This window comes from Delphinus delphis, chromosome 14 (genome assembly GCF_949987515.2).
Source record: "Delphinus delphis chromosome 14, mDelDel1.2, whole genome shotgun sequence".
Classification (NCBI taxonomy): Eukaryota; Metazoa; Chordata; class Mammalia; order Artiodactyla; family Delphinidae; genus Delphinus; species Delphinus delphis.
The window spans coordinates 53,130,740-53,143,623 of record NC_082696.1 but is presented as its reverse complement, the minus strand read 5'-3'; the positions used below and the strand labels follow the sequence as shown (position 1 = coordinate 53,143,623).

Sequence of the window (12,884 nt, the reverse complement as noted above, 5' to 3'; positions counted from 1 at the left end):
GCCTTTTTTAAAGCCCCCCTTACAGCTTTCCAGTCTAGCCTTAACTCATCTTTGAGGCTCTGTAAGCCTTCTGGGTACTGGCTATGCAGTCTGCCCAGGGAAATCCCTGAGGCTGGTAAAATTATCTGATAAATATGGAGAATTTAGTGACAGACTTTCTTAGCTAAAATGTAACCTTCCATACTGGCAGCACCATTTGGGTGTAACTGCCTAAGCTTTAGTGGGAGTATTAGGAAACATGACTAATTGCAAAGTTTTACAATATTCCAGGTGTGTACATATTAAACATCATAAATGTGACTTTATCTTACTAAGGTAGCAAATGCTCTGTGGCGTGTTTGCAAGGCCCTGTGACAAGGCAGTTAGACCACCTGGCCACCACATGCAGCTTTTTTCCTCAGAACACCAGAGAGCAACGTAAGACAGAGCAGAGGGGCAGAGCACAGGATACAGAGGAGGGTGGCATCTAGTAAGAAAGATACTCTGAGATCTGGGGAGGAGCCCAACCTCTAAGTCATCCAATGTTTAAGGTGTAAAAAAGCTACCTTCAGTCTGTGCGCTCAGTTGTGCAGCTAAAATCTCGATATGAAAATTAGCTTGGGAAAGAATACTCCCAGTTGGAGTCCAATTATATGCTAGGCGCGTGTAAGTATATTAGCCTGTTTATTCCTCATAATCACCAGTTACTAATTGACAGTTGGGATTTGAACCTGGTCCTGATTTCTCTTGAAGCTGAGACTCTACACACTTTACTTGCACTTTCTGCTGCTAAGTAGAAAACCTCAGTGGGAAAGTGTAGCCGGATTCTGTGCAAACTTGCAAATGCTCTGGACTGAATGGGTACAACTCAGCTGTCTGCACCTCAGATGACCCAGCTGGTCTAGGATAAAGGCTGCCTTTGCCTTATCTATACAAATACATTTTTTTCCTTCCTGTCATGCTGGTCAGCAGTTACATGGCAGTTAGCTAGTGTTAGCATCTCTCCAGGTAGATGGTGATGATGTCAACCCCTGCATGCACTGCTAGCTAGTGGCATACCTTTTCTCCAGGGATTGGGTGGAGGGGCTCATAATGAATCCTATGTTCAATGACAGCTGCGTTATATACAATGCTTATTTGAACAGTGAGAGAAAACATAACTGTAGAAGAGAAAAGCCAAACCGTATCCACCTTTCAGCTGAGCTTGTATGTAGTGATAAGCTGGACAGAAAATAGTGTGTCTAACTTTAGACCACAATTTGAGAGGTAGAGATCTCAAGAGAAGCACAAACATGTATGATTTGGAAAATAGCACTTACCTGGAAAAGAACAAGCTATTAGATTAATGAAGTAATCTTTTAATTTTTTTTTTTTTTTTCGGTACGCGGGCCTCTCACTGCTGTGGCCTCTCCCGTTGCGAAGCACAGGCTCCAGATGCGCAGGCTCAGTGGCCATGGCTCACGGGCCCAGCCGCTCTGCAGCATGTGGGATCTTCCCTGACCGCTGTGCCACCAGGGAAGCCCTTAAACTAATTTTTTAAGGTTAAAATACTTTATACAAAATAGTAATTTTTGTGATATCTCATGAAGCAAGACAAAGCAGCAGCTGCTTTTTTCTCATAAATTAGATCACCACCTCCCAAACTGATACCCAAAGGAATAGTATTTCATGAAATGTTAAACCAAATGCCTTAATTTTTTTTTTTCTTATGGACAAGTCTGAGGAATGATATATTTTCCTCTTGAAGATTTCAGGCTGGGGAGACACACTTTTTAAAGTATGACTATTTTTATTTCCAGGAAGTGGTCTATGGGGGGAAGAACTGCTTGGCAAATGCTGAAATTTCTAATTGTAAGATAAATTTGGAGAGTTCACTCATGTGGTCTCTTAGTTTTAGAATCCCAGGTACTCTATTATTTTCCACAATTACTTTGTAACCAAATTGACAGACAGACAAATAGGCTGAATAATCTGAAGCTTCGGGTCCACTGATTTTTAGGAGGCATCCAAACCAAAAGAGCCCCGGACGATACGATCAGCTGGCTGAGTGGTTAATAGGTAAGACAGTAAGCCACCCCTAATAGCTTCCTCACCATAAACAAGGGAGCTAGATGGACGCGCTCCGCCTCCGTGCAGCGCTTACAGTCTATGACTTCATTGCTTATTCCCATAGACAAATGACAGGACGCAGTGCAGAATGACTGCGCTTCTGGGGTTGCTCCTCAACACAAAGGAACCAGAAATAAAGCCTCTCATTCTTAAATAACATTTATTATTGTGGCAAAGAAGTCTTTTTCAGGAGAACAAGTCTCACATTTATGTAAAGGTGTATTGGTTATAGTTATAGAAGCAAATTTCACTGAGGTGCTCTATATGAAGTATGCCTGACCATGACTCTGAATTCAGCAATCTAATCACAATGTGTTGGCTGCCATTAGCTATTTATCCGAACATGCCTTTTGTTCCTTTTAAAATATGTGCCTGCACAGGGTGGAAAAAGAAACGCCAAGGGCCTGCTAAAAAGGAGAAGCCTAGAAAAGATAAAATTCCCACGGCAGTTCTGTTCAGCTGCAGTCCGCGAGTGCAGGAACAGTGTTCGTGTGGGGAGGCATTACGCCCAGTGGTTTCTCGGTTTTAATGGTGTGAGAGCCCTTGAGGTTTTCCGCAGCGGTCAGAGGCAGTGGGAAATGCCATTTACTGAATCCAGTCGATGTTCAGGCAGCGCGCTATGAATGCAAACATGTCTGACACTTCTTCTATTACTTTGGCCGTGGGCTTCCCAGCCCCGTGGCCCGCCTTGGTGTCCACGTGGATAAGCAGGGGATTGTTCTGCTTCCGACTGCGGCCCACCAGGTACTGAAGGGTGGCAATGAACTTCAGGGAATGAAGCGGGACCACGCGGTCGTCATGGTCCGCAGTGAGGAGAAGCATGGACGGGTACTGGATGTCGTCTGCCTCTGGTAGCTTCACGTTGTGCAGTGGAGAATATCTGAAAGGCAAAGGCACTTTCATGAGGCCGGATATCAAAATGGGAGTTGTGTGTCCACTAGGATAATCACGGGGACCAGTGGGCATAGTGACTTGCGTCGTCTACCTGCCTACCGTCACCAGCAGTGAGGACTGCAGCCAAGTGGTCCATGGGTGACCACTGCAGACTAAGTTACATCACCTCACCGTTTAGGCTGTGACTGGCCAGGGCTATTGGAAGCTGGGGAGCTGTGTCGTTTACTTCGCTCCCACTTTGGAAGCCTGTGTAAGAAAGAAACAGGGCTGTTGAAACAACCCAGAGTATGTACATACTGACTGTCTTGAGGTGAATATTTTCATATTCTTCAGACTAACTTTTTCACTGCTACAAAGTGGACTGACTGTCCCTTTGTTTATATTTTACATGAAAAGATTTTAATTGAGGTATAGTTGATTTACAATATTAGTTTCAGGTGATTCAATATTTGTATACATTATACTCCATTTAAAGTTATTATAAAATATTGGCTATATTCCCTGTGCTGTACAATATATCCTTGTAGCTTCTTTTTTTTTTTTTTTGCGGTACGCGGGCCTCTCACTGCTGTGGCCTCTCCCATTGCGGCGCACAGGCTCCGGACGCGCAGGCTCAGTGGCCATGGCTCACGGGCCCAGCTGCTCCACGGCATGTGGGATCTTCCCGGACCGGGGCACGAACCCGTGTCCCCTGCATTGGCAGGCGGACTCTCAACCACTGCACCACCAGGGAAGCCCTGATTGTTCTTTTAAATCACTGATTGTGAATAGAATGGGTGCAAGCCTTTCTTTTGTTGAAGAACTTGAAATCCAGTGTACAGCAGCTTTTTGCCTGTTTAGTATCTATAAAACCTTTATTCTGAGCTCAGCTTGGCAGTCTTAGGAAGACCACGGGTCCCCTCTGGGCCTAGCTTCCTGTCTGAAACCACGGAACCTAAGCCGCTGACCCCCTGCTGGCTCACAGTCCAGCAGAAAGAAACTGCCTTTGGCCACTGGTGAGAAAGCTAGTGGAGGAGACACCTTCTGAAGCACAAGATAAGTTTCCAGTTAACAAAAAGGTTTTTAAGAACATAAGTACAATCAAATTAAACAGCGATTGATAATAGTTAAGTGAAAGACATCTCTGGATACTTTTTCTTTACATTTTAGTCCATATGGGTGTCATGTTTTCCAAAGTGTTCAGTATTAATGAATTAAACTGTTTTAGTAGAGTTTTATTTTGGAGGGTAAATAGGCAAAAATAGTAAAATTTCTACTCAGTTAACCAAGCTAAGACTAAAACCTTCTGGGGTTTAGTCTCCTAATAGATAAGATGGGGGTACCAATGGGTCTGTTTTCTGCTCTCATTGCAGAGTATTTCTGGATCAACCCCCGTCCTCCGGATAAGGGTTAGTTCTATGGGAAAACATGTCTGGAAACTCTGCCTACTAATAATGCCTCTCCCCACCTCAAGATTCACGTGCCACATTTATACATTCAAGACTGAGACGTTCTGTAGAAAAAAAGTCTGTTGGGCTTTATTTTTCCCAGCCATTCACAAACTTGGAAATTTAAATTTTGGGGGGCATGGGGGACCCCCTTCAATATATTGGATTGAGCTCTCTGTTCACTGGGAGTAGCAAGTAAGAGGAAAATACAGCTCTGTGGGTGGTGCTAGGTTAAAAAATTATAAAGTCTGAAATAGGAATATCACAGACATCTTGAGAGAAAAAATATTTAGAACTATTTTTGCTTTCAAATTAATTTCAGAAGTATCAGGTTCCAGCAAATATTTTGTTGCCTTCATTATACAATTAACTCAGTATTTTCAACTGAGTTTAAATGGGACTTATCCCCCGCTAAGTGCATATTTTCTTAAAGTTAATTGGAACTATGGCTTCTTCAAATATTCAGCTTTCACCAGGATGTGTCAGTGAGGCTACCTGTGTATTTTAAAAGCTAAACTTTCCCCCTCCTACGGAACAGAATTGAGTAGTTTAAAAGTATTCAATTAAAAAATTTCAAGTCATTTTAGCGGAATTTCTAAGTGGAGCTAACCATACAAAACACATCAAATGAAGGAAAAAAACCTGACTTGAGAAATTACTGTATCAAAATTTATAACTGACTGAGGAGACTGGGGAGAGGGGACATAGGCTGCTGGTGCTATTCCAGGAGTAATTCCTAAATACTGCTGGTAAAAATCCAAAAACCCCTACATGTGGGAAGTAAAGAGAGTGAGGAGCCAAAAAAGAATGTAGCTTGCAGTCTGGAGAATCTAAATGTTTGCCATTTTCTCACTGTTATCGCCAAAGTGTTGAGGGATACGAATATTTCAGTAATGCAACTTGTATTTTCAAATATATGTGGTTATACTGAGAGCACAAAAAAAGTTCATTTCCTTACTTCTTTTTTTTTTTTTTGGCGGAGCACAGGCTCCGAACGCGCAGGCTCAGCGGCCATGGCCCACGGGCCCAGCCGCTCCGCAGCACGTGGGCTCTTCCTAGACCGGGGCACGAACCCGTGTCCCCTGCATCGGCAGGCGGACTCTCAACCACTGCGCCACCAGGGAAGCCCTTTATTTCTTAATTTAGAAAAAGAAATCCCATATATATGTAAGTTATAATGACCTTTTTTGTAAAAATTATTTTTTAATTGCTGCATTAAATTACCACAAATTTAGCAGCTTTTAAAAACAACATGGATTTCTTATCTCACAGTTCTATAAGTCAGAAGTCTAGCTTGGCTCAACTGGGTTCTCTGGCTCTCTCAAGGCTGAAATCAAAGTGTTGGCTAGCTGGGCACTTATCAAGAAGTTCTAGAAAAAAATCTACTTCCAGACTCATTCCAGCTGTTGGCAGAATGCATTCAGTTCCCTGTGGCTGTAGGACTGAGGTCCTTGTTTCTTTGATGGCTGTTGGTTGGGGTTGATCTCAGGTCGAACAGTCCCCCTTCCTTCAGTTTCAAAGCCAGCATTGGTGGCTTTAGTCCTCCTCATGCGTCCAATCTCTCTCATCTCCCTTTCTGCTGCATCCCCAACTCCCACCAGAGAAAATGCTCTGCCTTTAAGGGTTTGTCATTAGATTGGGCCCACTCGATAATCCAGGATAATCTCCTTATCCTGGTCAGCTGATTAGTAACCTTAATTTAATCCGCAAAGTCCCTTCACAGAAGTACCTAGATTAGTGGTTGACTGAAGAACCAGGGGACAGGAATCCTGGAGGACCACCTTTAAAATTTTGCCCATCACATCTTTGTAGTTTGTTGTTTTTGTTAAAGACCAGATCAAAACCAGGAAGACAGGTACTCCCACCACTTGCCCTACTTTTGCAGTAAATTACACGCAAATATGAGATATTGAAGGGCATGGAGTCAAACGTTTATCCTTTTGACTATGTTCAGTATTCTGGTATCAAATTGTTAGCAACACAAATATGTCATACGAATTAAAACCTTACTTGATGAGCCATTCAAAGTGTTGTTTGTTGTCTGAGCACCCATAATCAGTGGTCCAGGCGTGACCAATAGTGTATTTATGGAACTTCAGCATGTCCATTACTCCAACTTGGGCAATAACACAACCAAAGAGGTCAGGACGCTGATTTGCACATGCAGCTAAAAATCAAGATAGAAAAGGGAGGTGGTCCATCATTAAACATCTATGTAATAAGCAAAATCAAAACAGAACAAAACAACACTTAAATGCTTTCAGAACCCTGGTTGTCTTTTTTCCAAGAGCACAGAAAGAAACCATCAGAAATCACTTGCCCAACAGCCCACAAGCTCTTCCCCCTCCTTCCAATATATCGGAGGGGTGGGTATTGTCATCAGTAGTAGAGATTTACTCCTCAAAGTGAATCTCAATGCAGGAACATTATATGAAAACCTCTAGGGCTTCCTGTAAAACCTGTGTCCCCTCCTCCCATCCCCAGCTGCTTTCACAGGTGATGCAGGAGGTTAACGAACTTGTTCAGGATCTGAAAACTAGCCTGTGATATCGTGACACACTAAGAAATACCTGTTTATTCTTTGTCCCCAGTTCCTAGAACAGAGCTCCTAAAACTCTTGGAATTTCCTGAGTGACAGGGTGAGAGGAGTGTCTCTCATAATTCATAAGTAACCCCTTTCAGCCGTCTCTGAGTCCATGCTAATGAGATGCGTCTTGGTGGGTCCCCAGATAGCTTCAGGATGGGGGCTGGCTGCCCAAGGAACCAACCATGTGATTAGAGGATTGGATCTTCTGGTCCCACCCCTGACCTCTGGGCAGAGGAGAGGGGGTGGAGATCAAGTTAGTGATGAACGGCTACTGATTTAATCAATCTTGCCTGCATAATAGAACTTCCATAAAATCCACCAAACAATGAAATCTGGAGCTTCTAGGGTGGTGAATGCAGGGAGGTGCTGGGATGGTGGTGCGCTAACAGGGAGTGTGGCGGCTCTGCGTGCGCCGCCCATACCTTATCCTACACATCTCTTCCATCTGACTGTTGCCGAGTTCTATCCCTTATAACAAACTGGTAAACGTAAGGAAAGAGGAGGGGGACATGGGAACCCCCGATTTATAGCTGTGAGTCAGAAGTATGGGAGGTCCAGAACTTGTGATTGGTGTCTGCAGTGGGGGCAGAGCCCTCACCCTTTTGGGTCTGTGCTAACTCTGGGTAGTGTCAGAACTGAATTGAATTGTAAGACACCCAGGTGGTGTATGGAGAGTTGGAGAACTGGCTGGCGTGGTATGCCCCCCCTTCCCACATTTGGCATCAGAAATGTTGTGAGCAGAAACGGCTCATAGAGCCCAAGGCAGAATAGCGCCTAAAACCCCGCTCAGAGCTCTAACCGATGTTGACACACCTTCTTGTCCTGTTGTAAGAATACTCTTCTCTGTACACTTAAAAACTTATTTTTTGGAAAATTCAATAAATGTTTATTGAACACCTGCCATGTGCCTGGCACTACGCCTGGGGATATGTCAGTGAATAATTTAGTGGGAAAGATAAAGAAGTGAACAGGCAATTATAGTGTGGCAATCACTACTGTTGAGAAAATACGGGTGCTATGGAAGTAGGGCGTAGGCCAGAGTGCGGAAGTTGGGGAGGCTTTGGGAGGAAGTAAGATCAAAGCTGGCACGACTAGGAGTTAGTCAAAGGATGTGAACTTTTGCTGCCTCTGACAAAAAACTGTTCCCACCCCAGTTCTGATTTCAGTGCTGATTCATGATACTGAAATCTGAGTCCTACCCCTGCAGATCCTTTTCTCCCACTCAGAGGTGGGAGGCGCAGGAATCTGGAAACTGTTCTTTTTAATAAGCATCTCAGCATCCTGATGGAGGAACTCCATCTCTGAAGGTCCCTTAAAGGACCTAGTTTGTTAAAAGGCATAAATGAATTCCTGAATATAAAACTCCAAAAATAAAATGGAGTTTTATTGGATGAACCAGTAAGTTACAACACAATTCTCCCACTACTGAAATCAGATGGTATTTTCAATGTCCTTTCCCATTAAAAATTTTAGATTCACCCTTAGTTCTTCTTTTTTTAACACTTCATATTTAATTCATATGCAAATTCAGTTGGCTCAAATTCAAAATATGCCCAGAATCAGACCACTTCTCACTACTTCCATCGCCACACCCAGGTCCAAGCCACCATATTCTCTGCCTGGGACAGAAGCTTTTCTGCCCTTGCCTCCCCTTCTGTCTGCCCTAACACAGTAACAGGATCAATGCATGATCCCGATTTAAAAAAAACATGTCAAATCATGACACTCCTCTGCTCAAAACTCCCCCAAAGGCTTCTCATTTCACAGAGTAAACCATGCTCTCTGCATGGGCCACGAGGTCCTGCCTGCTCTGGCCTCCCCCCACCCCTAACCTCTCCCATCTCTCTCCCCTGCTCTCTGTGCCCGGCCACAGACATGGGCCTCCGGGGCCCATTGCTGGCCTTGGGCATATCGTCTGCCTCCTCTGACTGGAACAAAAGCTCCACGAAGGCAGAGCTGTTGTCTCTTTCGTTTGCTGACATATGCCCAGTATCTGGAAAAATGCCCAGCACTTCTTGGTGCTCTATAAATATTTGGCGAGTGAACGAATCAAATTTGTAGTTATTCGGTACGTAAGAATATTCTCCATCTCCTTTCTCGACTTCTTTCCACAAGCCACACGACTTGTGGGATCTTAGTTCCCTGACCAGAGCAGGGATGGAACCCAGGCCCCTGGCAGTGGAAGTGCAGATTCCTAACCACTGGACCACCAGGTTAGTCCCTCCATTTCTTTCTTTCTTCTTTTTTTAAATTGAAGTATACCTGACTTAAAACATATTAGTCTCAGGTGTAAATCGGTGATTCGGTATTTTTATACATCACAAAGTGATCACCATGGTAAGTCTATTTACAATCTGTCATCACACAAAATTATTAAATATTATTGACTATATTCCCTATGTTATCTGTACATTATATCTCTGATTTTTTTTTTTTTTTGCCGTATGCGGGCCTCTCACTGTTGTGGCCTCTCCCGTTGTGGAGCCCAGGCTCCGGACGCACAGGCTCAGCGGCCATGGCTCACGGGCCCAGCCGCTCCGCGGCATGTGGGATCCTCCCAGACTGGGGCACGAACCTGTGTCCCCTGCATCGGCAGGCGGACTCTCAACCACTGCGCCACCAGGGAAGCCCTCATTTTTTAATTGAGTTTGTTTTTGATGTTGAGTTGTATGGGTTCTTTGGATATTTTGGACATTAACCTCTTATCAGATAGATTGTTTGCAAATACCTTCTCACATTCAGTAGGTTGTCTTTTCGTTTTGTTGATAGTTTTCTTCACTGTGCAAAAGCTTTTTAGGTTGTTATAGTCCCATTTGTTTTTTGCTTTTGTTTCCCTTGCCTGAGGAGACATACCCAAAAGAAGTTTGTGAAGACCAATGTCAAAGAGTGTACTGTGTTTTCTTAGAGTTTTACATTTAAATATTTTTGAGTTTATTTTCCCATATGATGTGAGAAAGCAGTACAGTTTGACTTTCTTGCATGGAGTTGTCCAGGTTTCCCAACACCATTTACTGAAGAGGCTGTCTTTTCCCCACTGTATATTCTTCCTTCCTCTGTTTTAGACTGACCATACGTGTGTGGGTTTATTTTTGGGTTGTCTCTTCTGTTGCTTTGATCTATATGTCTGTTTTTGTGCCAGTACCATACTATTTTGCTTACTAGAGTTTGTAGTATAGTTTGAAATCAATGAGCATGATACCTCCAGCTTTGTTCTTCTTTCTCAAGACCGTTTTGGCTATTTGGGGTCTTTTGTGTTTCCAAATAAATTTTAGAATTATTTGTTCTAGTTCTGTGAAAAATGCCATTGGTATTTTGATAGGGACTGCACTGAATCTTATGCATTGCCTTGGGTAGTAGGGTGACTTTAACAATATTAATTCTTCAAATCCATGAGCATGGCACATCTTTTAATTTGTGTCATCTTCAATTTCATCAGTGTCTTACAGTTTCCAGTGTACAGGTCTTCCACCTCCTTGGTGAGATTTATTCCTAGGTATTTTATTCTTTTTGATGCAATTTTAAATGGGATTGTTTTCTTAATTTCTCCTTCTGATAGTTTAAGGTACAGAAATCCAGATTTCTGTATATTAATTTTGTATCCTGCAACTTTACTGAATTCATTTATTAGTTCTTTGGTGGCATCTTTAGGATTTTCTATACATAGTATGTCATCTGCAAACAGTGGCAGTTTTACTTCTTTTCCAATTTGAATTCCTTTTATTTCTTTTTCTTGTCTGATTGCTGGGGCTAAGACTCCCAATACAATGTTAATAGAAGTGGTGAGAGTGAGCATCCTTGTCTTGTTCCTCACCTTAGAGGAAATGCTTTTGGCTTTTCACTGTTCAGTATGATGTTAGTGGTGGGCTTGTCATACATGGCCTTTATTATGTTGAGGTATGTCCCTCTATACCCACTTTGCTAGGAGTTTTTAATCACAAATGGATGTTGAATTTTGTCAAAAGCTTTTTCCACATCTATTGAGATGACCATATGGTTTTTATTCTTCAATTTGTTAATGTGGCTTATCACACTGATTGATTTACAGATATTGAACCATCCTTATATCCCTGGGATAAATCCTACTTGATCGTAGTGTATGATCCTTTTAATGTGTTGTTGAATTTGGTTTGCTAATACTTTGAAGATTTTTACATCTGTATTCACCAGTGATAATGGCCTATAATTTCCTTTTTTTGTGATGTCTTTGTCTGGTTTTTGTATCAGGGTGATGCTGCTGGCCTTGTAAAGTGAGTTTAGATGTGCTCTTTTCTCTTCAGTTTTTCAGAAGAGTTTGAGAAGATATGTGTTAGCTCTTCTCTAAATGTTCTGTAGAATTCACCTGTGAAGACATCTGGTCATGGACTTTTCGTTTGCTGGGAGTTTTTTTTTTTTTTTTTTTTATTACTGATTCAACTTCATTACTGGTAATTGGTCTGTTCATACTTTCTATTTCTGCCTGATTCAGTCTTGGGAGATTGTAAGTTTCTAGGAATTTATCCATTTCCTGTAGATTGTCCACTTTATTGTGTATAATTAGTCATAGTAATCTCGTATGATCCTTTGCATATTTGTGGTGTTTGATGTAACTTCTTTTTCATTTCTGATTTTCTTTGGGCCCTCTCTGTTTTTCTTTTTTTTTTTTTTTGCGGTACGTGGGCCTCTCACTGTTGTGGCCTCTCCCGTTGCGGAGCACAGGGTCCGGACGTGCAGGCTCAGCGGCCATGGCTCACGGGCCCAGCCGCTCCGCGGCATGTGGGATCTTCCCAGACCGGGGCATGAACCCGTGTCCCCTGCATCGGCAGGCGGACTCTCAACCACTGTGCCACTAGGGAAGCCCTCTCTGTTTTTCTTGATGAGTCTGGTAAAAGGTTTAGCTTTTTATCTTCTCAAACAACCAGCTCTTAGTTTTATCGATCTTTTCTATTGTTTTTTAGACTCTATTATTGCTCCGATCTTTATTATTTTAATTACTTTAGGTGTTAGGTTAGATTGAGACTTTTCTTGTTTCCTGAGGCAGGCTTATAATGCTATAAAATTCCATCTTAGAACTCCTTTGGCTGCATCCCATTGATTTTGGATCATTGTTTCCATTTTCATTTGTCTCCAGGTATTTTTAAATTTCCTCTTTAACAGTGACCCCCTCCCCCGTTGTTAATAGCATATTGTTTAGCCTCCGTGTGTTTGTTTTTTGCAGTTTTCTTCTTGTAGTTAGTGTCTAATCATCTTATACTGTTGTGGTTGGAAAAGATGCTTGATGTGATTTTAATCTTCTTAAATTTAGTCAGTCGTGTTTTGTGGCTTAGCAGGATCTATCCTGGAGAATGTTCCATGTGCACTTGAAAAGGATGTGTATTCTGCTGCTTTTGGGTGGAATGTTCTTAAAGTCCATCTGATCTAATGTGTCATTTAAAGCCAGTATTTACTTAATGATTTTTCTGTCTGGAATATCTATCCACTGATGTAAGTAGAGTATTAAAGTTCCCTGTTACTGTTTTACTCTCGACTTCTCCCTTATGTCTGTCAATATTTGCCGTGTACATTTAGGTGCTCCTATGTTGGGTGCATAAATATCTTTCAAATTTTAATTTTATTATAGTTGATTTACAGTGTCAGTCTCAGGTGTACAGCAAAGTGATTCATTTATACATATACATATATCCATTCTTTTTCAGATTCTTTTCCCATATAGGTTATTACAGAATATGAGTAGAGTTTCCTATGCTATACATTAGGTCCTTGTTGATTATCTATTTTATATATAGTAGTGTGTATTTGTTAATCCCCAAATTCTAATTTATCCCCCCCACCACACACCTTTCCCCTCTGGTAACCATAAGTTTGATTTTGAGATCTGTGAATCTGCTTCTGTTTTGTAAACAAGTTCATTT

General features: G+C 42.1%; 1 protein-coding gene across 1 annotated transcript in view; it reads right to left on the bottom strand.

The window, feature by feature from the left end:
* Positions 1-2,231: 2,231 nt before the first annotated feature.
* PREP (prolyl endopeptidase) overlaps positions 2,232-12,884 on the bottom strand; it is a 136,470-nt gene continuing 125,817 nt past the window's right edge. Inside the window, exons 14-15 of the mRNA XM_060030171.1 lie at positions 6,420-6,576; positions 2,232-2,968 (exon numbers count right to left, since the gene is read on the bottom strand). Coding sequence (XP_059886154.1) covers positions 2,674-2,968; positions 6,420-6,576 — 452 coding nt within the window. The 3' untranslated portion in view covers positions 2,232-2,673. The remainder of the gene's footprint in view (positions 2,969-6,419; positions 6,577-12,884) is intronic.